Source organism: Formica exsecta, unplaced genomic scaffold (assembly GCF_003651465.1).
Source record: "Formica exsecta isolate Colony F162 unplaced genomic scaffold, ASM365146v1 scaffold238, whole genome shotgun sequence".
NCBI classification, from domain to species: domain Eukaryota; kingdom Metazoa; phylum Arthropoda; class Insecta; order Hymenoptera; family Formicidae; genus Formica; species Formica exsecta.
This window is the reverse complement of record NW_021849660.1, coordinates 53,856-78,556: the sequence shown is the minus strand read 5'-3', so window position 1 is coordinate 78,556 and position 24,701 is coordinate 53,856. Positions and strand designations below refer to the sequence as shown.

Genomic DNA, 24,701 nt, shown 5'->3' with positions numbered 1-24,701 from the left:
TCGCTATATTGTCGACTCCTTAGGTCATAGTATCGACTTATATTTGTTTTGACATTACTATTGACGTTTGACAATTGCCGCTTTTTGTGGCGGAAAACACACTGTTGGTATCTATATGTTGTTGGTTAGTTTTTCTGTATTATCTTAATTTTTGTTTGTGAATTCTTTTATATGTTTGGATTACCTTTGGTAAGCTTTACGACTGCTAAATCTTACAATTAGTCTAGTGAAACTTTGAGATTTTTAATTGCCAGAATCTCTAATTAATATATTTTTATATTGTATTACTATTTTACAATTTACAATTAAATAACTTATGTATGATATTATGTATTATATTGTGTTAACTCCATTGTTTTATTGTTATCCATGTGTTTTATTGTTATTTCTTGCTTACATCGTAAAACTCATTTTTTCTTATTTCAATTATTGTGTAATTAAAAAGGGTCCAAAAAGGATTAAAATATTTAGTGTGATATAATATTTTGATATTAATTTTTATCAATTAAGTTCCTCCTATTTTATAGTTTTACTTATATTTCATATCATAAAGTCTTCTAAATTTCTTTAGTTAATTCAATCTTTGTTTTTTATGTAGTGTCAGATACATCATTTAGTGATGCTAGTATTCTGAACGGTTCGACGGTGGAAGTTGAAAGTCAAGTGATAAATACTTCGTCGAGCAGCGAAAAATCTTTTATTCAGCAGCGAGTGGAGCGGCTTTATGGCCCGGGTGCTCTGGCACAGGGTTTCTTCTACAAACGCAGTACCACTAAGCTAAACACCAGTGACAGTAATTTCAATAAATCCAGTAATAATAATAACATGTCGGCAGACAACGCGAATATGGAAGAGTCTTTGAAAAATCTGCCTGTTTTGCGACACCTGCGCCCGGAATTTCGGGCACAGCTTCCCGTAGTTGGTAGTAGAAAACCTACGGACGGAACGGAACAAGTCATAAAACCTCTACAAAGGTAAGCATTTACATTTTATTCACAAATAAAATAGTAATTGTTTTATTTTATTTCCTTGCTTTAGTGACGAAATACTTTTACATTTTTAGGATAACACCGACAAGAAAAACCGAGCAAAAGATTCCCACAACTACGAATTCACAGAATAGCATAACGAGAATTCCGATTACCATAGAAGATGACGCACCGAAGCGCAATATTAGCAATAAAAGCATATCCGATCAACAGCCAGCGGCGCCGAAAGTAGTGCTACCTGTGTTAGAACCTAGCACCAGTTCGACGAATATAGCGAAACAGACTCAAGAAGCGGAAAAAGTAATCGAAGAAAAAGATGGTCATTACTTTATGAAGGTAGTTGAAAAAATGCATATGTTATACGCGACGCAGGCGTGATTATAAATATAATCGGTAATATAAATTCATAGAGATATTCGTTTTTAGTTATTAAAACAAGAGACAGATAGGTTACTCTCGTTGGCCGCATCTGCAGAGGCCGAATTAGCCAGCGGTGACACCGTCGCACTGCCAGAAGAAGCAGCTGGTAAGCTACGATCTGCTGCGGGAAAAGCCAAATTGTTAGCTTCGCAGAAAATGCAGCAATTCGCAGGATTATGTCAAAAGAATATTGTAAGTATTATTTTAATTGTTTTTTTACTTGTGCAATTAGAGAGAGAGAGAGAGAGAGAGAGAGAGAGATTAAGTTCAGCTAACAGTTCATATTCTGATATTTTAGAATCAGGTACCGGGTGAAGAATTTCCAACGACGAATGAAGACTTAGCTGGCTTTTGGGATATGGTAATGTTACAGGTTGTTCAAGTAAACGAACTTTTTGACCAGATAGAAAAACTGAGGACGTCACAGTGGCAAGAGGTACGTTTAAATATTATTAGAGTTAATACTGAATTGGCTTCCATATCGCGCGAATCCAATATCGACGAGGAAAACTGACAGAGTTTGAAACAATCTCGCTAAGAAATAAATTCAAATTATTACCGGTACTAAATCTGATAAAACGGAAAATTCTGTCCATGTTGTTTGAAAATTTGAAAATAGGATGTACAATGTCAAATTTAAGTTTTTCTAACTAAAAAAAAAGAATTAATAAAGATATCTATTATAAAAAGATACATGGAAAAAAATAGAGGAATATGAATATACACGGTATATTTTAAATGTAATGCTTCTTAAATCTTTTTTTGTTTTATCTTTTCAAATAAAAATTAAACAGTTTTTATAACACTTTGATGTTCCGCGATCACGATTATTCGCGGTTATATCGTTAATATTTTGTACAGGTCGTGCTGGACAAGAAAGCAGCGTCAGCCTCGCAACAGAACGGTAAACGACGGGTCATATCGGTCCACAAAGCGAAGCCGACCGCGAATAGCGAAGCAAATAAAAAGGCGCGCGAGGCGAGAGAGCAGGCGCGACGACAAATGATCGAGGAGCGAAGACGAGCAATGCGCTCTAATGCACAGAAGATCGATAATTCCGTCGAGATCTTCGCTCCTGAAACGTAACGATGAATCGTTGCACATTGAGTCGGAGCTTGAACGAGCGATACGATCACTCGGCATTGCGCCTCCTAGGGAATATTAATATGTATAGACTGTCAGCTCTCAAATGCAGAAAGATAGAGAGAGGGAAGAAGGGAGGGAGAGAACGATTTTGTATGAGATGGCAACATCAATCAGCAATCAGCTTTAGCAAAAATCAAACCTGCTTGTTATAATTATTCATATCCAAGATATCATCTTTCGCGCGCGCGCGAATTATATGCATACGAGAAACGAGAAAGTATTAAGCAGATATTGTGTAATATATGTGTTGAAGTTGCAGAAATTTAATATTATTCGTGAGAGAGAGAGAGGATATAAATACATGCAAAATAACATGAAGAGCAGGAATTTACGTTCCATAAAGATCTCTCATTTTTCATCGAGCTTTGACGTGTCACGTATTATCCCGAGCATTTTAACGCAATAACGCGATACGATGACGGTGCGTCGCCTTTTGTCCATAAAGATATTTTATAAACGCGAAACGTGAGATATTTACTATAACACTTTACTTATAGAATTGTTTTTCTACATTACGTATCGCAGCGGGGGGTGGGGGGGGGGGCGAACATTATTAACTTATATTTATAAAAAGATAGTAAATTGTGTGTGGGTGTTTAAGAACTGGCAATTAAAAAAGGAACATATACATACAGTTCTATAAGCATTCTCACCAATGGGAGTCAGTCGTTTTTTGGAAGTCTAGAGACTGTCTAGGTTAAGGAGGGGCGGTGGATGGAGAATAAAGAGGTATTAAAAGTATTTATATAATATATATATATAATGATTCTGACGCAACACTGTTTTCTTGGCTAAACTTAATTACGATAATTTGCAATTTTCCTTAACCTAGGCAGTTTATTACGTAGCTTATGTATGTAAATAGAATATTCACATTTGCACAAGATCGACTCTATGCCGAGCGTTCGCCTAATAATTTTTTCTATCAGATATCAATGAAGTTTTCTCGTTGAATGAAATGTCGTCAACAAGTAAGAGCAGGAGTAAAAAGATTCCTATTATTCTTATTATTATTATCATTGTCTCACAATGCGATTAATATTATTTTATTATTATTATCATTCTAATTATAATTATATGCAATTATATCTCCTCGTGTCTCTCGCACGAAACGTGGACGTAAAAATTAATCTCGCTCTCTTCTCAGCAATTTTCTGCGCAATGTTGTTTCTCCAAGTTTCGCGCGCGAGACTCCAACACGCCAGAAGGCTGACATTTATAAAATGTTCGTGTTTGATAAATCATCGAATATTGCACATAAATTCGAAACGTTTGTGGGAGAGAGAGATACACTGGATGTATATGGCAGATGCGTCAATAATATCTATATTATTGCGGTGCGGCACACGCAGATCGCCGCGGTAATCCGACTGTGATCGACAAACATGTCACTTGATGTCCATGATCCGCCGAATTTGACATTCCTCTGCGATAAGAGCATCTCTCTCGTCACATCACGTCAATCTCTATTTGCATAGTTATATGACTGTAGCGTTATCGATGGTCAGCGATCAATGGTCAGCGGTTTTAACAGCAAGTCATCAACCAAATAACACTCATACTTTAAGTAAATAATCGCATCGCGCGTTGTTACACACGAGTTGTATAATCACGATTTCGTTATTCGTTCCCGTTACATTTTCCTATCATTGTCAATTATATCTATAATTTTTCGAAATTTTTGTATAAATTCGCTCATGTAATTATTAATTGTTGATTCCCTTGGTGCCTTCATTATTTATACTTATGTATATAATCGATGGACATGTAAGCCAATAATTTTTTATGTACATGTATCTATTTAAATTATACGTTCGATCGAATTTCAAACAATCTGTTGAAAAATAATAATAAAACGAATAAATTCCATTATTTATCGATCAAACTTGTTGTTAGAATATGAAGAACATGAAAAATTAGTTAAGTAGATGCTTATAAGAGAAATCATACTGTTACATATATATATATTACATCTCGTTGCGATAATACATTTATTCTCTTTTTACATCGAGTAAATAAGATCGAGCACACACATTTATGATAAAATTGTTTACTTTATAAAATAGGATATAAAATAGGAATTCTGCAAAAACACTGCAAATGTCTATATGAATTGCGGCAGTAATTGTGGGAAGACGGTAAGTACATTTAATACTCTATTCCTATACATATATAATATTCTGTAAATATCCATTTCCTTCTAATCTTGTACGATTAATTATTCAGATCGTATAATTTCGTTTGCAAAAATATTTATCTTTGTTCTGTCATGCAGTGAACACAACGAGGTGAATATTTTTTAAAATTCCATTGGTCTGTTCCAAGTATTCCTTTTCGACGCTTTATACCGAGGGAACCTATTGGTGAGATCGGACCCCTTGTTGATTTTATTTGCGCGCTCAGGCTAAGCATATTAGAGTCTTTCCTTCGTTCATTTTGTCCTGGACCTTGTCGCTAGCCGTCGACTTCTCCGCCTGTCCGCTGAAAATGGCGCAGACGAAAGTAAGAGCGACACCGATCGCTGCGCTATAAAAGGCCCAACCTAAAGAAATTATTCTTTTAGATTCTTCAAAAACTAATACGATTAAAATTAATTTAATTTTGATTTAATTTATTTTGAAAGCAGGGATCTGTATCATTTGATCTATTCTTCGAGTAGGAGACTATATAATTATTTCAAGATAAAAATTGAACTTTAAAATGTTTTCAGAGAGAATATCAAAAGTCCAATTTTAAGACTGCACTTGCAATTTTTTAAATTTTAATATTAAACATCTCGGTATGTGTTTTAGATTTACCGAGACTGCAGTTAGCAAGATAGAAGGCATCAGCTTCAGGACCGCAAATCCTTTGCACCCTCTCGGCACCCCAACCGGCGGGGTATAGGATCATCCCGAAAAGGTACAGTATTCCTGTGAAAATAAAAAAATGCATCAAACTAGAGCGGTACATTAAATTATACGAGCACGTGTTACATATTTTCCGATTATCTGACTTATTAGAACCGTGGCAAAGTGAGTATCGTTTTTTTAAGATTGCGTATACTCGTTGATTATTCCGGACACAACCTTTCGTTACAATGGAAGTTGCGCCACACGTGCTCGAGATGCCATTGTTAGGCTAAAAGCACGCTCTACACGTGGAATAGCCAGCTGTACAAAGAGCGATCGTGGTCTTTTAAAAATTTGCATTACTCTTACTATTGTCAGCAATCTTGAGAAAAGACCGGCGAGCTTTATACATTATCATTATTTATATTTGAAATAATGCGTCTTTTAGAAAAAAAGAAGAAAAAATAAATTACAAATTGCTTTTAGAAGTTATCAATATTTTTCAAGCGCACAAGAAACTTTCTAATTCTCCGCTGTATATATAAAAAAAAATATATAAAACTCTTTGCATAGAAATACCTAAATATATATCGCTCATCATTTATAAGATTATTTCGCATCTGAGCTAAGAAGCTTAGTGTCGGAGTTTCATCATCTCATCATATCAATCCTCCTCTCTCGAAGAGCAATATTACCAGCAACGGCCTGCGCCACTCCCGCCAGGTTGAAGATGCTCTTACGGCCAATGCTCTGTATGCAGCATCCCAGTAGAGCAGCCATCACGGTCACCGACATCGCGGCCAGGCCCGCGGACAAGAAAAACAGGGAAGCCTTCCAGCATCCCGGAAAGACGTTGGAATCCGTTGCGAAACCGTCGATGTTAAAATTCGCGCAATGCGTCTTGCCAAACAATCTCGTGCAACGATTAAAGATCCCGACTGTCGGTGTGTACAGTTCCGTGCCGTTTTCTGAAATTTTCGAGCAAACAACGAACGATAGAGCGTAGGTGTATAATACGATAACGCATGTCTATTGTAACATTAAACGGATAGATATTTTATATGTGACGAATGTTATCGTTGCACCATTATATATATAAGTACCCAACGGGAATTCCGATATCGCGCGTCTCCCCCTGCCCCCCGAGCGGGTTATCTAATTGGGAAGAAGATATTTACTCGTATCCTTAATCGTCGGTGGTCCTACGAGCCATCTGGGAGTGATGAGGCCCGATAAAACCGCCATCAACGCTGCCAGAGACAAGAGCGTCCACAGCAAACTGCGCCCAGTAACTATCACATAACACATGCTGCCGATCGATTGTTCCTTCGCTTTATGCCATCACATTCTTAAATTGCTCGATCACTGCAAAATAACATATTAATTTCTTACAATTCACACATTACATTAGAAAATGATAGATTTATAATTATCGACACAATTGGCAAGCAAGGATTTGTAAGAAAATATTTCGATAATTCCTTTATAAATAGAATACGATGTTTGCAATTAACGCGAACGACTTCTTGCTCTTGACTGAGATTCAAAGATTTAATGAGGGAGTTTGGGGGATTCGGTCGGGCGTGTGGTGGAATAAATGCCTTTCACATGTATTTCGGGGAAACGCGCGCTGGTGTTATTCGAGGTTCTCTTTGCTCGAGTATTAAAATTGAGGTCGCAAAACTAAACCGTAGAATACACAAATCTCGGGTTACGGCACAGCGACTAACACAGTTCTAACTCTTTATTCTGATTTCACGGAAATCGTGAAAGGGCACGGGACCCCCCTTGCCGGGCATTGGAATCATTCGTAGATCTGATTCGCGGCACTCGTTTGAGTGGAATCTTCGACGAACGAACACCGTAAGGCATTTCATCCGTGATTGACTCTGAGACCAGACTCTTGTGGTCTTCGATTTTTTATTTAGAATCTTAAGAACGATGCTAGGATTTTTTTCCAATATATGTAGAGCCTGTGAAAGGGAATAAAATAAAAACAAACATTTCTTGATAATTTTGTCGTAATGGTTGAGACATCGTCAAGCGTTTTAAGTTATCTATGATGATAATATCTTTTTTTGGAAAAAGAAAAATGATACATTAAAAGTGGATTAATCTGAAGTAATGCTTCATCTTATCTTTCAGTCGGAATAGCTTCGGTCCGTCTTTTCGACGTGTTTGTGAGGGCGGCGCCTTTTCACTTTTACACCACACGTGCTGCTTGAGACTGCTCTCTCTCTCTTTCTCTCTCTCGAGATTCTTAGTGCTCTTCAAACCCGCAAACTTAATCGCCTTCGTCCTCTTACCGCCAATTGAAGAGCATCACTTTGATCTTACCGGCGACGCGGTGAATCGACGAAGCTAATTGTGAGATGCGATCTATACGCATCTCGAATAAAAAGATGTATTTTAATAACTCGATTATATGTTTGGAATATTCGTAACAATACAACAGTCCCCCGATTTGAAATACATTCTCGTAAAATTTAGAGAGATCTCTCTGTCTCGAATAATAATATATTTATTAAGATTTATTTTTATTTTTGAAAATTAAATATAAATAAATTTTACAGGATATTATAGCAGTATCATTGTGCATAAGATCGGAGAAATTTATCGTACTTGGTACAGTTGTCACTTTTATTTCCGTCACCTCTTGCCTGCGACTTGCAACCACTTCAGAAAGTGTGTTTACTTAGGATCACACCCTAATCGCTGTTTATATATTTACACTCTCTCGAATACGGTACAATAATGAATCCTTCTGACAAGAGACGACGTTGACATATTATAAGGGTATCTTAAGAAAACAATTTTTTTTTTTTAAGTCAGATTTGTTTTCTATAATTTATTTCTTTTTCGCTTGACGATTGCGAGTTTATTTCAATGATAAATTATTTCTTCCGAATAACAATGCGAGAAATATCGGCAACTTTCTGATTCCCAAATTGACCATTAATTAAGAATAATTAACTAGCTCCCACCCGTGGCTATTGAGTCACCGAGAGGGAGACTTATCGCTTCCACTTAAACAATTTTCCATCACGTTTAGCTCTTTGTTTCGGCGTCCTACGATGGTCTGTTTTTGCGCATGATCGGGAATTAATGAGCCATAGTTAAATTGACAATCTATGGCATGGATTCGAGCGGACGGAGAGATAAACGCGGCATCGGACGCGTGGGCAGGCTGCTGTCTGCGCCAATAGACGAACAGCCGCACATTTTTTTCCCTTTCATTTTAATTGCCGGCTTCACATTGTTACGTAGCTCTGCCACGCCTTTTCATAATGCGATACAGGCTCCTTTCTCTGAGAATGCGCGAGCCACCGTCGTGAATTAATCCTTAAACTTGTATCGAGATCTCGACACTGCAATGTAGAAGCGCGCGGATCTCTTTCTGGCTCATTATTATTTTGACCGTCATTATTTATTTGCATACTTTTCGACAACGAATACAGTGCGTTTCTGTGCGCATTTTAGTTTAACGTTTTTTAATCAGCGAATGTGTTTTTACACAATCTGGTAGAGGACAGATTTATTATCACGGTGAAATCGAGCACAGACGCTAGATTTAGACTTACAAGGAAATTATTAGTATTCTTTGCTGAGTTACGGTTTTTCGACCATGAGTTACCGGACAGAGGACCCATTGGCGGATGACTAATGGTCGGAGCGTCTGCGGAACGGCTGGAAAAGAGGAGGGAGGATATTGCATTCCGCGAAGATGCGTGAGCCAAATGAGAAATTCAGATGCCACCCACAGATGCGTTCACAATAGGATTAAATATTTATATAAATAAATATATTATATAATCCTTTGCGAGAATGAGCACTCACAAATATACTTGACAAAATCGAATAATTTTTCACATTCAAGACAGAATTTTAATCTGTCACTATATTATAAGGATGATTAGGATGATAAGGATTAAATGACAGGGAAGAAAGCAGTATTTCATTTAAATTTTAATAGAAAGATTATCCTTGCGAGAGAAGATCTTTTAAAAAATCCGTCAATTAATACGACACGGATCATCTTAATTATTTTGAAAGCCTCTGTCCGTTGCATCTAAAAACAAGACATCTACTCTCCTTACATAATCTCGCGAGTGTACTAACGCCATATGCGAGGCAGCTGTTAGACAGGTGCTCCCTTGCATCTCGCATCTCTTGTTTTCATTCTCCCTCTTCGCCCTTTTCGGGATCCAGTCTGCAAGAAGAGAGACAGAGAAAGAGAGATTTATTTCTTTTTCTCTTTAGCTTCACCGCGTCTTGCTTACACCATCGATTTTAACCGTAGTGATTTATCGCAATTCCGAAAGCTTTTTTCAATAATTCGATTAGTCCCGAAGCCGTACTGAATGTACGATCGAGAGATTCGGGATTATTAGAAAATCCAGCGAGGATATAATTAATATCCGATTTGCGTTTAATCATATATGGATCATATAATAACCAGGACAAGTCAAATATGTCAGCTGATTATTGTTTGACACATAAAGAAATGTTATTCAAGTAAAATGTAGCAAGAAATTAAATATATGGTTACATTGCAATATAAATTAACTATTTATCTTGACATATAATGTAGTAATAAATAATTTTTTATAAAATTATATTACTACATCAATCTTAAAACTTATGAGGACATATTTAGTCCCAATGTAAAAATAAAAAAAAAAAAAAATACGTGCAATGTCTATAACAAAAATCGAAGGAATTTTTGTTGTTGATTGATATAATTGATAGATACCGGAACTTGTGATCAACAGGAAGTGTATGATGCACGCGAGGAATTACTTCCTCTTGTAAGTTCGGTGAAATATTATTTACGAGCGAACCGTGCCGCGTGATAACACCGATGCGAGGCCTTCTCCACGGTTCTAGCATAACGACGGGTTAATTAAGGAACAACGACAACGAGCTAACGGTGCTCTCACGTTGAAGACCCGGCAATTAAGATAACCGTCGTTGATCGGTCTTAAGTCCGGCGTGCGAACCGTTTGCTGTGGAGGCTCTGTTTAATTACGATAATTCCGATTATATGGCGGTAGCTGTATGTTATATTTGTAGGTCAACGTATATAAGTTGCCATATTTTGTATGAGATATAAAGTATTATTAATATCATTGCAATTTATATTATGTTTTACTATTATGTAAAATATCTTTAGAAGAAGTATGTGTGTCAAATTGAGTAGGATATTTCTCGATAAATTTGAAATATATTGTATATGTTATGTTATTTTTAAATCATGTTTGGGGCATGTATGTTATTTAGATTGGACACGCGTTGAAAATGATTCGTCAAATCTATCATCGGATCCGGCGCGAATTCGCGATGGTACTTTGCGCACTCTCGGGTAAATATAAGCATCATTAACGAGCTAATCTCGATTCTCTGGAAGTTGCACATTTGCCGCCCGCATCTGCGTGCATATTTCTGAGCGTGCGGAATAATCGCCGCAAGGCCAGCACGATTAGATTCTATTCGTTTTAGCCGCGTTTCCTTTTGCGCTCTCAGCGTTTAAAATAAAATAGATGTATGTTCAGGTTCTCTCGAGAGAAAATGAGACAAGGAACAAAATGCAGGGAGTGTAACTAAAACGAACAAACTGACAGGCGATTCCACGAACGCCGTTAATCATTGCAGTTGCTCGAAATCGAGATTATTTCCGCGCTCTTGATGTTCATGCAATCTTATTTTAATATATTTAGGATGTTACTAATTTTGCAACTAACAATAAGCAAGCAAGAGATAAATCTTACCAAAAATTCGTAACAATAATTATATAGAAGCAATAATCACTATTTTCTCATACAGTTAACCGAATTTTTATAAGATTTAACTTTATATTCTTTTACCAAGAAAGACCGGTTTCTCGCGGTAAATTGCCGTGACTTCGTGGCTACTCCTGTTAAATTCTCGTGTTTACGTACTGGAGGGCGTGTTAATGCGAAACTTCTCGGTGCAATTTGTTTATCATTTTTGGCGAGCATCGCTGCCGGTTAAACATTAACATTCCCTAACGTTGCCGGGGGCATGCACGCACGCACGCACGCATGCACGCACGCACTTACGCGGCTTCATTTATGCGCGCACACGCGCGAGTGCTCAGCCAATTTATATTTATGATGTATCAGGCCTCGATGACACAGCGACTGGCTATGCTGGTCGCGAACCAGCCGAGAGAAGGCCAGGAAGAAAGGAAAAGATAGGAGCAATAGACACAGAAGAGCGACTGACAAGAGTAGGAGGAGAGAAACAGGGAAGAGGAGAGAGTGTTAGAGGCGAGAGAAAACACCCACGGAATGTAAAACGGTCTGACCGCTTGTCCTTTTGTGGGTTACTACCACTTCCGTTCGATTTGATTGCGAAAGAGTGAAAAATTCGCGACGCAAACGATACACCGTGCAATAGAATTGTTTAATATTAAGAGGGCGTAATTTCACGAAGCCAAATTTTTCATAAATTAAAAGATTGTTTTATTCAAAAGAGGAAGACTCTTTTAATCGAAAAAAGTCGTAATCACAAAATCGTTATTGTAGAATTAAAAACTTTCTCTCGTCACATCTTTAATTTTGTTGTCTTTTTTTGGACAAAATATTCTTCAAATTTTTTCTTCTTTTTTTTTATTGAAACATCTTAATTTTTCATTTGAGAGAGAATAATCGATTCGACTAACAGTCGTCATTGTATTTTTTAATTCATTCTTCTGTTTGCTCTTAGGCTACCACGTGTTCGGCCTACTCGTGCATTTACGTGAAATGACACGCGACGCATTTTAATTGCTATTCACGGACTATTCGTTTTAAATAATGCGCGCCCATACGTGACATTACTCCTTGAGGAAGAGTTCTTCAAAGGGAAAAGAGCGGATTTCCCGATGCGACATCCGTGAGAATCTGCAGAATCTATTCTGCGATTTTAATTCGCAATCACAAAGAGAATAAAAATAATTTTTTGTTACTTGTAGAATTTATAGTCACATTTTATAGAATCTGAATGAATTAGCGCTTTCAACAAGCGCTTATAACTTTTATCTGTCTTTTAGTTTGTTACATTCTACTTAAATTTTTTTTCTACGTTGTATCCTATGTCTATCTGATGTCCCGTTTTGATTGACTTTTTCAAAACCCTTTCCTCGAAGTTCTTTCATCGTTCCCTGTCTCGTCCATCCAACTCTGACCCACTTGAAAGCCGAAAAGAAAGGGCCCGGAAGGTCCCACACAGAAAGCGCGGGGAACCCCCTTTGTTCATCGAATCGTTCTCCAGACACGAGTCGCCCGCATTCCTTACATAGAGAAAAAAAAAAGCAAGCCAGCCTCCTTCCGTGTGGAGAAAAAAAGTAATAAGGTGAATTTACAAGTGAGCGCGTGTACCAAGCGGTCGACCAGCTGCACCGTGTGCATCAGCAACATCTGGAGAAATACGATTTGATCTCCCTGGATTTCCCTGTGTTTTTACGTTTTACCATACGCGATGCAAAAGGCGATCATGGATAGAGTTACATAATTAAAGTTCGTGCCGAAATATTGCTGACATGAGTCTGGAAATTTAAGATACATTCTCTCGCGAATAATAACTAATCTTTCTCCCTTCTTTTCCCTCCGTGGTCTCTATATCTTCGATAAAATAAAATATTTTATACCGATTTTATTCTCTTATATAATTTCGGAATTTCATAATCATCTTGAATGACTATATATAATTTTCCCAGTTTAAAGGCTACACGTAAATAATGCGTAAGACTTTTTCTGCGTAAACAGAGTGCATGAATGCAGCGATATTTGAAACATTTCATGGCTATCTCATTTCACTGACAGACGAAGAAGATCAAACTGCTTATCACGCGTAGAATTTGCCGACATCTAAATCGTAATCAGGACTACCAATTAATTCTCATTATCTCTGTTATTTTTCTGTCATTCATCGAGTATCTCTTTGAAATAAATCCAAATACGACTTGAAAAGTGTCTTCAAGAATATATAATGAGAAATAGAAAAAAATCTGTTGATCGGTCCGGGAAACAAATTTCTAAAAGCCAGGCAATGCGCGGTTTAATTGACGAGCGTGTCGTCTACATTATGTCGTAATTTGTACCAATTTAGCGGTTATGCGTCGCATAAAATTAATATTAATGACTGTGAACGTGCAGCGAGCAGTCTCTTCGTGTAAGGATCAAAATGACCCTGAAAGAAATTCGAAACCACCCCGGGATGCATAATTCATAGTATCGTGTTCGTGTACGATTACGGCGCGCCCTGACATCGTGATGTAAACACTCGTAAATTAATGCAATCGGCAAGGGATGCATTCATGGATGCAAAGAAGTGCGAAACACTCGCGGGCGAAGATTTACGCGATGTAAATCTCTTTTGCATTACCGTCGAAATATTCGTAATAATAATTTCTTTTAGAAAAAATTGTCGCAATCACAAATTTTTACTTTGCTCCAATATTACTAATATTATTAATTAATTTAAGAGAGAGAGAGAGAGAGGCGGGTGAAATGTATATAAAAAATATATAAAATAATTACAACTATATAGAGACATTAATTCTTTGTTGAAAGTTGCGAACTGCTGATTGGAAATTAAATTGGTTAAAGAATTGCGATAACAATTAGTAATGCAATTTACCTTTTGTCGCTCCTATTCTGTCTTTAATCCAGCAACATGTCAGCAAAACCGATGCTTCATTGATAAATGATATTTTAATTTGAATACTCAGAATTGAATTGGAAATCACTATTTTGACAGAATGCGCGCAATTTATCACCGATCGTGTCTAATCTCGAGATAGGAACGCGAATGATCTACCTCACGTGCGGCTCGCTGGACGCGCGAAGCACGACTGAAGAACGCGCGTCGTTCGGCGGAGGGGTCGCTATTCGCTATAACGAGACGCAAACTTGTCATGCCGCTGTGTAGGAGCAAGAACAGAATTGGACAATTATATCTTAATGATAAACCAAAAATAAAAAAGTTAATAAATATTTATTATAGTACGCAGTTTTCGATCGAAGAATTTATCAAAATTAATATAAGAATAAAATTTTTAAGATGTATATAATCTACATTATTCTAACAATTATATACATTTAATCGCTATTCAAGTTATTTGTAATCATTTTATTACATAACAATATATGATTCTTAATTTTAATTATTTAAGTAATATATAAATAATAAAAATGTATACATATATTGAAATAAATTGATTATCAATGTGTAATTATTATATAGAATAATTAAGGAAATGTTAATAATACGCTTTACAATTACAGCAAACCAAAATAATTTTATATACAATAGTGAGACTTGTACAGTGAATAAATTACGGATTTCTATTTTTCATAGAGATATAATTCTAATTTTCTTTCTTCGATCGAGCATTCTTGCCGCGCGCGCCATCAATTTAACGCAACTGTTCGCTTCTCGTACGATGATGTGTCATCGATCGAGCCTGGGGCTTTACGGCGGTCGTTTGCGGCGCCGTTAGGATCGACACAAATCATTTCGGTAATCGTCCTTGTAGCCCCGTAATTACAGACTTTAATCCCTCGAAAGCCCTACGGCTGACCTTTATCGCCACTCGATGCTCTCTGCCTCCTATTGCACCATACAGCACGCACAAAAGTTCGCTTGATATACCTTCCCGAAGCCTTTTCCCCGCATCCCCGGTTATGCGTCCTAGGGGTTAGTCACCCCTATATTTTCCAGGCATCAGATTACGTCCCGTCCACAGCGGGGATGCCCGACCTGTGGCCGGCGCCAGATCTATGAATTTACGACGCATGTAAAAAATCGAGGGGTTCGACTCGATGACACTGCATTAAAGATTTTTGTAACAAATATCTAATAACACAATAATTCCAATCCGATTCCAGTCGCGCTGTTACTGCGTTTTATTTGACACTTCCGTGTGTCTCCTGATATAATTAAATAAAAAATGAATACGTTTGAATGGTTTACTGAATATTTTTTTTTGTCATTTGTTTTTCTTGAAATTGTAATAAAAGCAAAATAGCAAAAGGTTAAATAAAAAATGACGGACATTAGAAAAAAGTATGCTACATCGATAAATGGTTAATATACTTTTTATATGGAAGGAGAAAGCAACATATGAAAACATTTGTATAAGATTATTAAGATTAGTGATATATAGATTGTCATTAATATCATTTCTTGTGACAGATCACGCAGGAGAAATGCCTCAAGAAAATTTTATTACCGAGTTTTTAAGGCATTGCGAGGAATATGAAGTAGAGCCGTTGCCTAGTTTTCTAGTAAATCTTTGTAGATATGCTATCATATTGATTTATATTAGTATATTATTAATTTTATAAACATTATATTTTTTTGCAGATAAAGAATGGCATGGAATTTACAAAATTTGAATCAGAAAAGTAAATATTATGATTGTGATTACAACTTTCATTCTGTCTTTAAATTCGTGGTTTATTTAGGATTAAATTGGAGGAAGATGTTCCGATCTTTTACGTTTTCTTCGAGAATCCTAAAATAATGGAGAACATACAGAAACTGGAATGCAAAGATAAGAATGATAAAAATATGAAAAAAATATATATTAACATTTACTTTATCACGTTTAATTATCACGTTTATTTATTGATATTGGCATTTGTATGTTTGCGATGCGTAATATCTTTTTTGTATTGCACGACAGGAAGTATCGATTTGCATTCTGGATGCACTGAATACTACGTTGCAGAAATATAACACTATTACAGTGCTCAAGTAACAGAAACTTTAAAATGAGCCGGGTGACTTAACATATATATGTAATACATAATAATTACATTCTCTCAGACTGCCCAATTGTCAAATAAATGCTTACGGCATCTTACAAATAGCGCAAATGTTGACGGAATTCGAATGTCTAACCGATTTAAATCTGGATAACAATCCAAATGTGCAAGAAAATTTTTTTTTGCTTTGCACACCGGCTAGAAAGTACGTTATACAATTGCATATATATATATCATTGCGACGAACATTCAATTTGGAAAATTAGTGTTTTTTAGTTTACACTATTTATCGTTGAAGATGTGCAAGTTATCCGATAAAGGTATACAAAAAATCGCAGATGAATTAAAATACCGGGATCCGCCGAACGATCCAAAATTAATTGCTCTTAATGTGGCGGATAACGATATTACAGACATCGGTGCTGAGTATATCGCTGAGATGCTTCGAACTAATCGGTAATAGTTGATTATTAAAGTTTTAACTCAAAAGATATTAATCTATATTTTCCAAGCCGAAAACATTTACATTTAATAAAACGTAATGTTTACCAATATTTGTAGATCTCTACAAAGCATGATCTTAACCAGAAACAAGATACAAGATGACGGGGCGTTGCTGATAATCCAGGAACTTTGCATGTATTTTTAATAGTAAAAGTGATAAAAGCGATTAAATTAGATACTCCCGGTTTAGGCTGCTATCTTTAATAATATAACGCGATAGGTCCGCTTTAACCCACGAAGAAGTCGTCGATCTTCGACGTCGCAGATTTCTCGAGTTGGAGAACAAGGTTGATAGATTATCTCTCGCCATAATGTTACTTTGCCCAGTCGTAAATAAAAGATGGTAATTATAGCTGGATAATGGAACTATTCAAGAAACTTCCGTCACAACAAGATGGAAGAGAAGTAAAATATGGCAGCGTCAGAATTTAATTCAGAATTCTAAAAAAAGTACGTTTATCATTTTTCAAGTTGCTTGAAAATTCATTTCATGATAGTCCTCAAAATACAGTGAATCGTCGCGATAACTCGTCAAAGATGAAGACACAAATGAATTCTCCGTCGATATCAGACAATTCCATCCAAGTATTTTTTATCAGCATTTGATTTATTAATCAGGAATTATTGAAATAGAAATAAGAATATAAAATATAATCTTTACAGATTTCGGAGAAATTTTCAGATACTAATATTAGCCATCCATTTACAAGAGAAACTATGGCAATAAAAGGCTCTGTAATGGCGAGCGGAAATTTGGAGTTGCAACATTTGAGTCTAAGTTGTACGCTTCTGTTATATTATACATTAAATTTTTGATGATTTTTAATACATAAAATTATATATTTTGTCTAGTCAATCATTTGACGAATAAGACATTAAAGAAACTGATATCGTGTCTGTATTATCAGAATTATGTGCTATTAAACGATTACAGTAGGGGATTATTATACGTATTTTTGGAGGTAATCTTTATATATTATTCACTAAAAAATCTCACTAGAGAAAAAATTTTCATCGATGATTGATCATCTTTTTTTTCTATGATTAGAGTAATGATATCTCAAAGAATGAAGACTGGACAACGTTACAGGAGCTTTTACGTTGCAGACGACAAGATAATCAAATAATTCGAGATGAGGATTTTAAAGATCTCGTGCCGGTAGAGAGTGAAATCTTGCGGAGCAGAATCAGTGTATAATCATTATCCTTCTTAATTATTTTTTCTTGTAAAATATTCTTTTTGATTCAAATTTGAAAAGTTATTGTGGTAATATCGAAAACTGCCTATTTCTTTCATAAAAAAGAAAATATTTATTTTTAATATATTAATATATTTGTTCGTATTTATATTAATTCTTCTATTGTACTCTCTATAGAGTCTTCACATTTAGATTTTGAAGTCATTTTGGGTACATTGCCGCGCGAGATGGTGCGACCAGTGATAATGCACTTGTTCGGAAATTTTATTGGATGAAAATCTTATCTTATCACACACACACACACCACGCACGATGCCCTCTCCGTATCCGACACAAGCGAACTCAAACTGGCCGCATTGTCACTTCAATTATTGCATTTCGTGAAAATGTTACTACACGTCGCCAGCGTTACCGTGTTCATTAACATTGCTATATTTATAGAACTGGATTCATTTCACTCCCATCCATCAGAAAATATTGTGGATCTTTCACTGACCAAGGTAATAAATGAATTACGTGAACGTTTTCCATTCATGAAATATAAATAATAGTAACACGTTAGAAATTACGTGCAAAAAGTTGTTTCGCAAATTTTCATTGTAATCGATTTGACAGTTAATGATTAACAATTTTTCCACGTCTACTCGATTAAGCGATTATTAATTTGCGATAATCCCATTATAATGTTGCGTTTACTATTTTCATATTTGCTTGTGAAATTTATATATATAAATATAAACTGGAGAATAAATTTGAAGGATGAAATGTGAAAAATATAATTATAAGATATTATTTTATATACTTTGCGTGTGTCCACACACATTCGACTGAATTCTAAATAATCCCGCCAATTGACATTACTGACATCTAGTGTTGACATGCCGTAATCTTCACCAGTTTACATGTGACAGTCAGTTATCGTGTACTGTCAAAGTGTCAAGTTTTCCATCGCTCTCCACTTCTTTTTACTGAATTCGAACGATCTTGTGCGTTCCCCAAACGTGAGCTTAAAGAGGAATTTCGACTATTTCGTTACATTCTTTCGCGACATTCCAATCCCTTCGAAGTGTTATTCTAAGATATATACAACCTTGAGCAATTTTTATCAACGACAGTCATTGGCTGAAAGTCACGTGTGAGATTTCCGCGAGTCACCCGCGATTTCCGACATGTATGAAAACCTGTTCAAGAGTCCGTTGCACCGCGTATTCGTGTACGGCACATTAAAACGAGGCGAGCCGAATCATGGTCTTATTAAGGATGCCACGAACGGCTATGCAAAATTCCTGGGTCTTGGAAGGACGACAGTTTCATATCCTCTGGTGATCGCTACAAGATATAACATTCCTTTCCTATTGAAGAAACCCGACGTCGGCAATGTGAGTTGAGAAAAAATTAATCTCTTTACAATATTAAAATTAGAAGTTTTAAAGAATTAAAAATAGAAGAATTGAAGGAATTTAATTAATTAATTAATTTAATTAATTTAATTAATGTAATCAAAATCCATTGGCTCATTATATTAATAATATTTTTAAAAAGGCTAATACGAGCAATAATTAGATGTTTAAATTTAAGATATTTGATAATGAAATATATATTTTAACGAAACATTTCTGCACTAATTAGTCCTTTTTCAGCTATGTGTAAATTTTGACATTGTAGAAAATTTTAAATTAAATTGATTGAAGAAAAATAAAAAATAATGAGATTATAATAATATTATAATAATAAGATTACACTTTCCGAAGATGTGCGACAAACTTTTATTGCTTCTAGTATATATACATTTAGGTTGAAGATGCACTAGTAAATGCAGAAACATTCCGTCAAATGTATTTTATTATCAAATATATTATTTAAGCATCCCATTATTGCTTGTATTAGCTTCTTTAATGAAATTATTCGTAACTAAATCTTGTATATAATTTTCAATCTTTTCAATTTTTATTCTTCTTATAACTTTAATTCTCAATATTTTATATATTTTTCAATATACACTGAATTACTGCTTCGGATAAGCAGCTCGTGCTTGGGGAAATATATGACATGGACTCTAAAATGCTGAAAAAACTGGATGAATTAGAGGAGCACCCCACGTTTTACGAGCGATTCGAAGAAGAAATCCTATTGGCTCCGGAAACTGCGCTCAAATCTGGGAAAACGTTCGAAGAGGTAATTTTTAATAAGTTGTCGCCAAAGCATTCGCTAATTTTGAATTTCGCAAGATGTATCGATATTTTTCATTATTTAATTTCACTAATTTTCTCTTTTAACGGATTTATTTCTTTCCTAGGTTGGCGAGTTGACAAAAGCATGGATATATTTTTTGCCGATATATAGATCCTCTTTACTGGATAGTCCGATGTACGCATCTTACAGCAATAATGGAAGTCATGGACTTAAGTATTGTGGGAAGTATGTTCGCGATCCAATTTACGATCACAGAAAGGAGGTGCAATAAATCATTGCCAGCGGCTTTTGTTTCTTTGCAGCGATAACGATGCGTCGAGCCTTTATGACGTTCTTTGAACACTCCATCTAGAGCGCAGAATGATAAATATTTTCTCTCACGATATTGGTAAAATTCTTGTGATTAAATAATTCGAGAAAGTGAGAATGTGCAGGAAATAAGGAATGATTAATAAAGATTGTTTTGTATTGCCGCGCGTGCGTTCCGCAAAAAAAAAAATCGTAATAATTATATATATTAATAATTAATAAGGTGTTCATGTTCTTTTTTTCTTATATGTATACATACATATATATAATTAGATATGCGTTATTTTTTCCTGTGCGGGAGTATATTAGATAAAAATAATTTATATATATTCGTATGATTGCTTTCTATATTTTTTGATTTTATAATAATCGATTTATTAATAACATGTAATAGTCATATTCTTTTATCAGATCTTTACAATAAAATTAAATAACACCGACATAAAATAGGATTTTACAAATGAAGGAGCGGAAGAAAGCGGCAACCAAATATATCTTGATGATTGAGTTTTATTAAATATGCTCACACCCCATACTTTCGCGCACTCTCACTTCCTATCATTCCATCGCTCGCTCTCATGTATAACAGTAATAATAAAATTAGTGTGTAATTTCTCAACTATTCTGTAACAAAGGGCAGGCTAGTATTTCGCGGCGACCAAAATTATTTCGAAACTATTCTTGAGAGGCACCGATGCTGTATCTTCACGACGCGCGTGCTCAAGTTTAATATCTTTTGGCGCTGTTTATTAAAAAAGCCTACGTGTTTCTGTTGACGGAGATTACGTTCTCGGAAAGACGGTCGGCTAAGGTGTTCGCGAGTACCTGAGCGCATTGCGCTTCTTTTCCCTTCAAAGATCAATTGATCAATGATATACGATGCGGCAAATTAAAAATGCTTAAAGGCAGTACAAATTATCCTAAGAAATTTATTTATAAATAATCACATTTTATCACGCTATACAAGAATTCCTATTATTATCTATCATTTCCGTATGGCATTCCTTTCATTGTATCTCGAAAACAACATGCGTTACCTCGCCGGGGAAAATCCGCCAATAACGAGAAACCGTCTTCCAAGAAATGGATTTGACATTTATATTTGCCGCACTCTTGAACGTCTCGAAAAAGAAAATCTTAGCTCAATAAAAAAAGAATTATACAATTATCAACAAAGATGTACATAAGATTTTTTTTATATGTTTAACATAATGTATGGTCTGTGTGTCTTTCTCCCTTCTATTTTGTATACAATACTATTGCGACATGTTCACTGGTGTTTTGCACTATTTTGCCCTTCGCATCTCGTTACTCCCACTCAAATCGCGGTCGTGTTATTTCGTTCTTATCTTTATATTTTTGCGCCGTTCTAAAGCCCAGCCCTGCACAAAGTCTCGTTAATATTATATATATTATATATATATATATATCTTAATTATAATTTTTTACCTACAAATTTCCGTTCGTTGACATACGTTGCCATTTTGAGCGAAGCAACACTCTCTCAAAACTGAAGAAAGAGAGAGCTCAAGATTTATCTCGCGATCTTTCAAAACTATTTGAAGAATAGTTCTCATAGAGCAGCTAAAACTAATCGTGTGAATTTCGATATCGCGACATTGTTATGCCGATCTTGAAATTTATCGTGTTCGGACATTAACGCGATTTGTTTTATGGATACGTTCGGGGAGACGCTATTAACGCTATTTAACGCTAAAGGCTGTTCGCGGAGCTGGATGGTAGCGCTAACAAACACAATCATATCACTGATAAATACTACATCATAACTAATATATATAATATGAATTATATTATATATATTAGTTATATATGTGTATTTTATATATATATATTTTTTTTTATAACACGTATATATATATATGTGTGTGTGTGTTGGTAGCGTTTGCATTTATAGCGCTAATGTTTCCACGGACGCATCCTATCTATAATGACAATACTCAATGAGAAGGCATCGATCGTGGCAGTAATTATATGTATGTTAAATTAAAAGTAGCATTGTATAAAAGAAAGTGCAAATATACCACGTAAAATACTTTAATGAAGAATATTGTTTAGACTACACAATGAGCATAACAATGACGCATATGTAATTGTTCCAATCTGTCGTTTTGAGGATTCGAGTACATTTCGAGGATTCGAACACATTCTTCCGCACATTCTGACGTTTTTCTGGAAGCAGTGTATTCTACACACTATGCTGATTAGAAAATGAAATATCAAAGTCGATTTCCAACCACGTGTCTATATGGTATGAAAATAAGCTTGCGCACACGCACGATATTCGTTTCGAGTTAGTTACAAGGTCGCAAGGTCCATGAGCGCACGTGCAAATACCTAAGATCGATGATCCGTCGCACGATCACTTTAAAACTGCCGACGAGAACCAAAATTGGCATACCCGGGTCTTATAGACTTCGGAGTATGTGTACATGCGTACTGTGATATACGCGCGCTAGGGGTACGTGATCCTAGTCTAGAAAATATATTTTCTCGGCGAGGTTGGGTCACCAAACAAAAAAGAGCGACGATGCGATATTCATGTAATGTTTTTTGATTTAATCGGTGTTTTCAGCTTTGATCTTGTGACAGAGCGCCATACTTATTGCCCAGGGAGAGTTTGGGCACTTGAGCTTGAGACTCTGACGCGTACGACCTGCTGCCACCTCGGTTGCGAACTTCTTCGAACGCTCCCTCCTCTCGTCGTCTATAATTAAAAATATCCATATATTTAAGTATAATACACTTCCAATTCCTTTTGATTAATTAGTATAATCAAAATAAAACTCTATTTCATATTTATTTCCTTCCTAAAAATATTTATGGACTTAAGTTTTATGGTAAGTAGATTTTAATTTTTCGATTTTTTATTATTAATATTTTCAATCTCTATATATTTTTAGAGACTCAGACATTTTCTTACCAACAAATCTTATAATTACCTTTATTTATATTCAATTTAAATGATATGTTTTATTTACCCCATTTTTTGTTCAATTCTAAAAACAAATTAAAAAGAATAAATTGCTTGATTATCTCTATTACTTTTGTATCTTTGAAGTTAAGTTATTGAAATATTATCACAGAGTCCGGATGACGCGAGAACCGAGGGGGGATGAACTCCGACGTGCAAGAGCGCGTGAATAGTAACGCACCAAGAACACACCGATCACGGACTGATCTGGGTCTTCGCTGCGATCGTCCACATGGGCTTGTCTCCACCGGAAGTCGGTAGCGTCAACGCGCGAGTCAAGCGCGCGACTGAACGTATCTGAAAAGGTGAAATTTTGCGCGAGCGAAATTCCTTGTCGGCTCGGGAAAAAGTCGCCTCGCGACGCCGATAATATTTCACGCTGCCTCGTCGTAGACGGACGCCTGGTCGGCGACAAAACGCGATTCCGAAATCGCGCGAGTCGCCCGAGTGGCGCTGACCGTCTAGCAGAAGACCGTTGTGAAAGGAGCACACGCGAACTCATAACCTGAAAGCTATGCGTCACGTTGCACACGTGACGGACGATCGAGCACGCTTCTCGGCGTGTTCGCGCGTTTCGAGCGGAAAATGAGATCATATCGACCCGTCGAAAGTACGCATATTGGTCGACTGCGTAAAATCGACGACAAAAAAAACGCACCGTGAGAGGTGCATGCGAGAACAAAAAAATAGCGTATATATTATTCTATTTATGCAATATCCAAGTATATATTTTTTATAATAATGAAGAAAATAATGAATAAACATAATTATATGCATTAAGTGAGAAATATTTTGTTTTTATTATAAAAAATATATATTTGAATATTGCAAAAATAGAATAATATATACGCTAATTTTTTTTTTTATATTTATATATAATATTGGGCTAACAATAAGTGCAATATTGCAATATATATATATATATATTTCCTGATAATTATATTTATCTTGTATTTTTTATTAACGTATTTTAGGGATCTTGGAACTCTATAAAAATGCCTTATGTCCCACTGTATGATTCGTTAGTGCATTTACGCGTTAATGATAACAACGATGTTATTATGCTAGTCTGCTTTTTGCAGTGTACACGCATGGCGTACGTGTGGATTCAATGATAAATTTATAATGTTTTGAACACGCGCAAGAGCATGTATTCTGGAATGTGTATGTAAGAACTGGTTCTCATTTTTCGGATCTCACGGGGAACTGATGTCTCTTTCTCTCCTTTTTTCTCTTTTATAAAAAGAAAACATAGTAACTTTCGCCAGGATGTTTCTTTACGAAAGTAGTCGGCCTTCCTTTTATTTGCTATGTTATGTATGCTTTTGCCGATAAAGAGCGTT

The 24,701-nt window shown here is 35.7% G+C and overlaps 5 protein-coding genes and 1 long non-coding RNA gene across 9 annotated transcripts in view; 4 read left to right on the top strand and 2 right to left on the bottom strand.

Annotated features, from left to right (window-relative positions):
• LOC115236029 overlaps positions 1 to 4,437 on the top strand; it is a 31,739-nt gene extending 27,302 nt beyond the window's left edge. For both annotated transcript variants that reach the window (XM_029808213.1, XM_029808212.1), the window contains exons 5-9: positions 599 to 974; positions 1,064 to 1,325; positions 1,416 to 1,601; positions 1,708 to 1,845; positions 2,271 to 4,437. In XM_029808213.1, the coding sequence (XP_029664073.1) occupies positions 599 to 974; positions 1,064 to 1,325; positions 1,416 to 1,601; positions 1,708 to 1,845; positions 2,271 to 2,495 (1,187 nt within the window). In that variant the 3' untranslated portion in view covers positions 2,496 to 4,437. The remainder of the gene's footprint in view (positions 1 to 598; positions 975 to 1,063; positions 1,326 to 1,415; positions 1,602 to 1,707; positions 1,846 to 2,270) is intronic.
• A 66-nt stretch (positions 4,438 to 4,503) lies between these two features.
• Positions 4,504 to 14,305, bottom strand: LOC115236032 (LHFPL tetraspan subfamily member 2a protein). Of its 2 annotated transcripts, XM_029808223.1 has the most exons (6): positions 14,030 to 14,305; positions 9,484 to 9,596; positions 6,565 to 6,751; positions 6,082 to 6,354; positions 5,354 to 5,467; positions 4,504 to 5,097 (listed from the first exon to the last, which is right to left on the bottom strand). In XM_029808223.1, exons 3-6 carry the CDS (start codon positions 6,692 to 6,694, stop codon positions 4,955 to 4,957), a joined length of 660 nt encoding a protein of 219 aa, XP_029664083.1. In that variant the 5' UTR covers positions 6,695 to 6,751; positions 9,484 to 9,596; positions 14,030 to 14,305; the 3' UTR covers positions 4,504 to 4,954. The 2 variants fall into 2 exon arrangements, with proteins under 2 accessions (XP_029664083.1, XP_029664082.1); XM_029808222.1 differs by lacking the exon at positions 9,484 to 9,596 and having other exon boundaries at positions 14,030 to 14,304.
• Positions 14,306 to 15,875: 1,570 nt separating this feature from the next.
• LOC115236028 (leucine-rich repeat-containing protein 71-like) lies at positions 15,876 to 16,810 on the top strand. The gene is given in 5 exon segments (XM_029808211.1): positions 15,876 to 15,941; positions 16,080 to 16,150; positions 16,223 to 16,366; positions 16,438 to 16,617; positions 16,723 to 16,810. Coding segments are annotated over 5 exon segments (549 nt in total).
• Positions 16,811 to 17,202: 392 nt separating this feature from the next.
• LOC115236019 lies at positions 17,203 to 17,863 on the top strand. The gene is made up of 4 exons (XM_029808203.1): positions 17,203 to 17,250; positions 17,329 to 17,446; positions 17,518 to 17,627; positions 17,714 to 17,863. The coding sequence occupies exons 1-4, from the start codon at positions 17,203 to 17,205 to the stop codon at positions 17,861 to 17,863; spliced, it is 426 nt and encodes a 141-aa protein (XP_029664063.1).
• An 846-nt stretch (positions 17,864 to 18,709) lies between these two features.
• Positions 18,710 to 20,569, top strand: LOC115236018 (putative gamma-glutamylcyclotransferase CG2811). 2 transcript variants are annotated; one of them, XM_029808202.1, is made up of 4 exons: positions 18,715 to 19,243; positions 19,890 to 20,039; positions 20,161 to 20,282; positions 20,360 to 20,569. In XM_029808202.1, the coding sequence occupies exons 1-4, from the start codon at positions 19,034 to 19,036 to the stop codon at positions 20,394 to 20,396; spliced, it is 519 nt and encodes a 172-aa protein (XP_029664062.1). In that variant the 5' UTR covers positions 18,715 to 19,033; the 3' UTR covers positions 20,397 to 20,569. The 2 variants fall into 2 exon arrangements, with proteins under 2 accessions (XP_029664061.1, XP_029664062.1); XM_029808201.1 differs by having other exon boundaries at positions 18,710 to 19,243; positions 20,161 to 20,569.
• A 289-nt stretch (positions 20,570 to 20,858) lies between these two features.
• Positions 20,859 to 23,383, bottom strand: LOC115236020. The gene is made up of 2 exons (XR_003884119.1): positions 23,327 to 23,383; positions 20,859 to 23,091 (listed from the first exon to the last, which is right to left on the bottom strand). It is a non-coding gene; the product is annotated as an uncharacterized LOC115236020 (long non-coding RNA).
• Positions 23,384 to 24,701: the final 1,318 nt, after the last annotated feature.

Excerpts from the sequence above, each read along its gene's own strand:
- LOC115236032 (XM_029808223.1), bottom strand. The coding sequence starts at position 6,694 with ATGTGTTATGTGATAGTTACTGGGCGCAGTTTGCTGTGGACGCTCTTG. Across the intron at positions 6,355-6,564 it reads ACCGACGATTAAGGATACGA|AAAACGGCACGGAACTGTAC; the intron begins GTAAATATCTTC and ends CGAAAATTTCAG. Across the intron at positions 5,098-5,353 it reads TCTTGCTAACTGCAGTCTCG|GTTGGGCCTTTTATAGCGCA; the intron begins GTAAATCTAAAA and ends TAATTTCTTTAG.
- LOC115236019 (XM_029808203.1), top strand. The coding sequence starts at position 17,203 with ATGAAGACACAAATGAATTCTCCGTCGATATCAGACAATTCCATCCAA. Across the intron at positions 17,251-17,328 it reads TATCAGACAATTCCATCCAA|ATTTCGGAGAAATTTTCAGA; the intron begins GTATTTTTTATC and ends TAATCTTTACAG. Across the intron at positions 17,628-17,713 it reads TATTATACGTATTTTTGGAG|AGTAATGATATCTCAAAGAA; the intron begins GTAATCTTTATA and ends TTCTATGATTAG.
- LOC115236018 (XM_029808201.1), top strand. The coding sequence starts at position 19,034 with ATGTATGAAAACCTGTTCAAGAGTCCGTTGCACCGCGTATTCGTGTAC. Across the intron at positions 19,244-19,889 it reads AGAAACCCGACGTCGGCAAT|CTCGTGCTTGGGGAAATATA; the intron begins GTGAGTTGAGAA and ends TCGGATAAGCAG. Across the intron at positions 20,040-20,160 it reads CTGGGAAAACGTTCGAAGAG|GTTGGCGAGTTGACAAAAGC; the intron begins GTAATTTTTAAT and ends TTTCTTTCCTAG.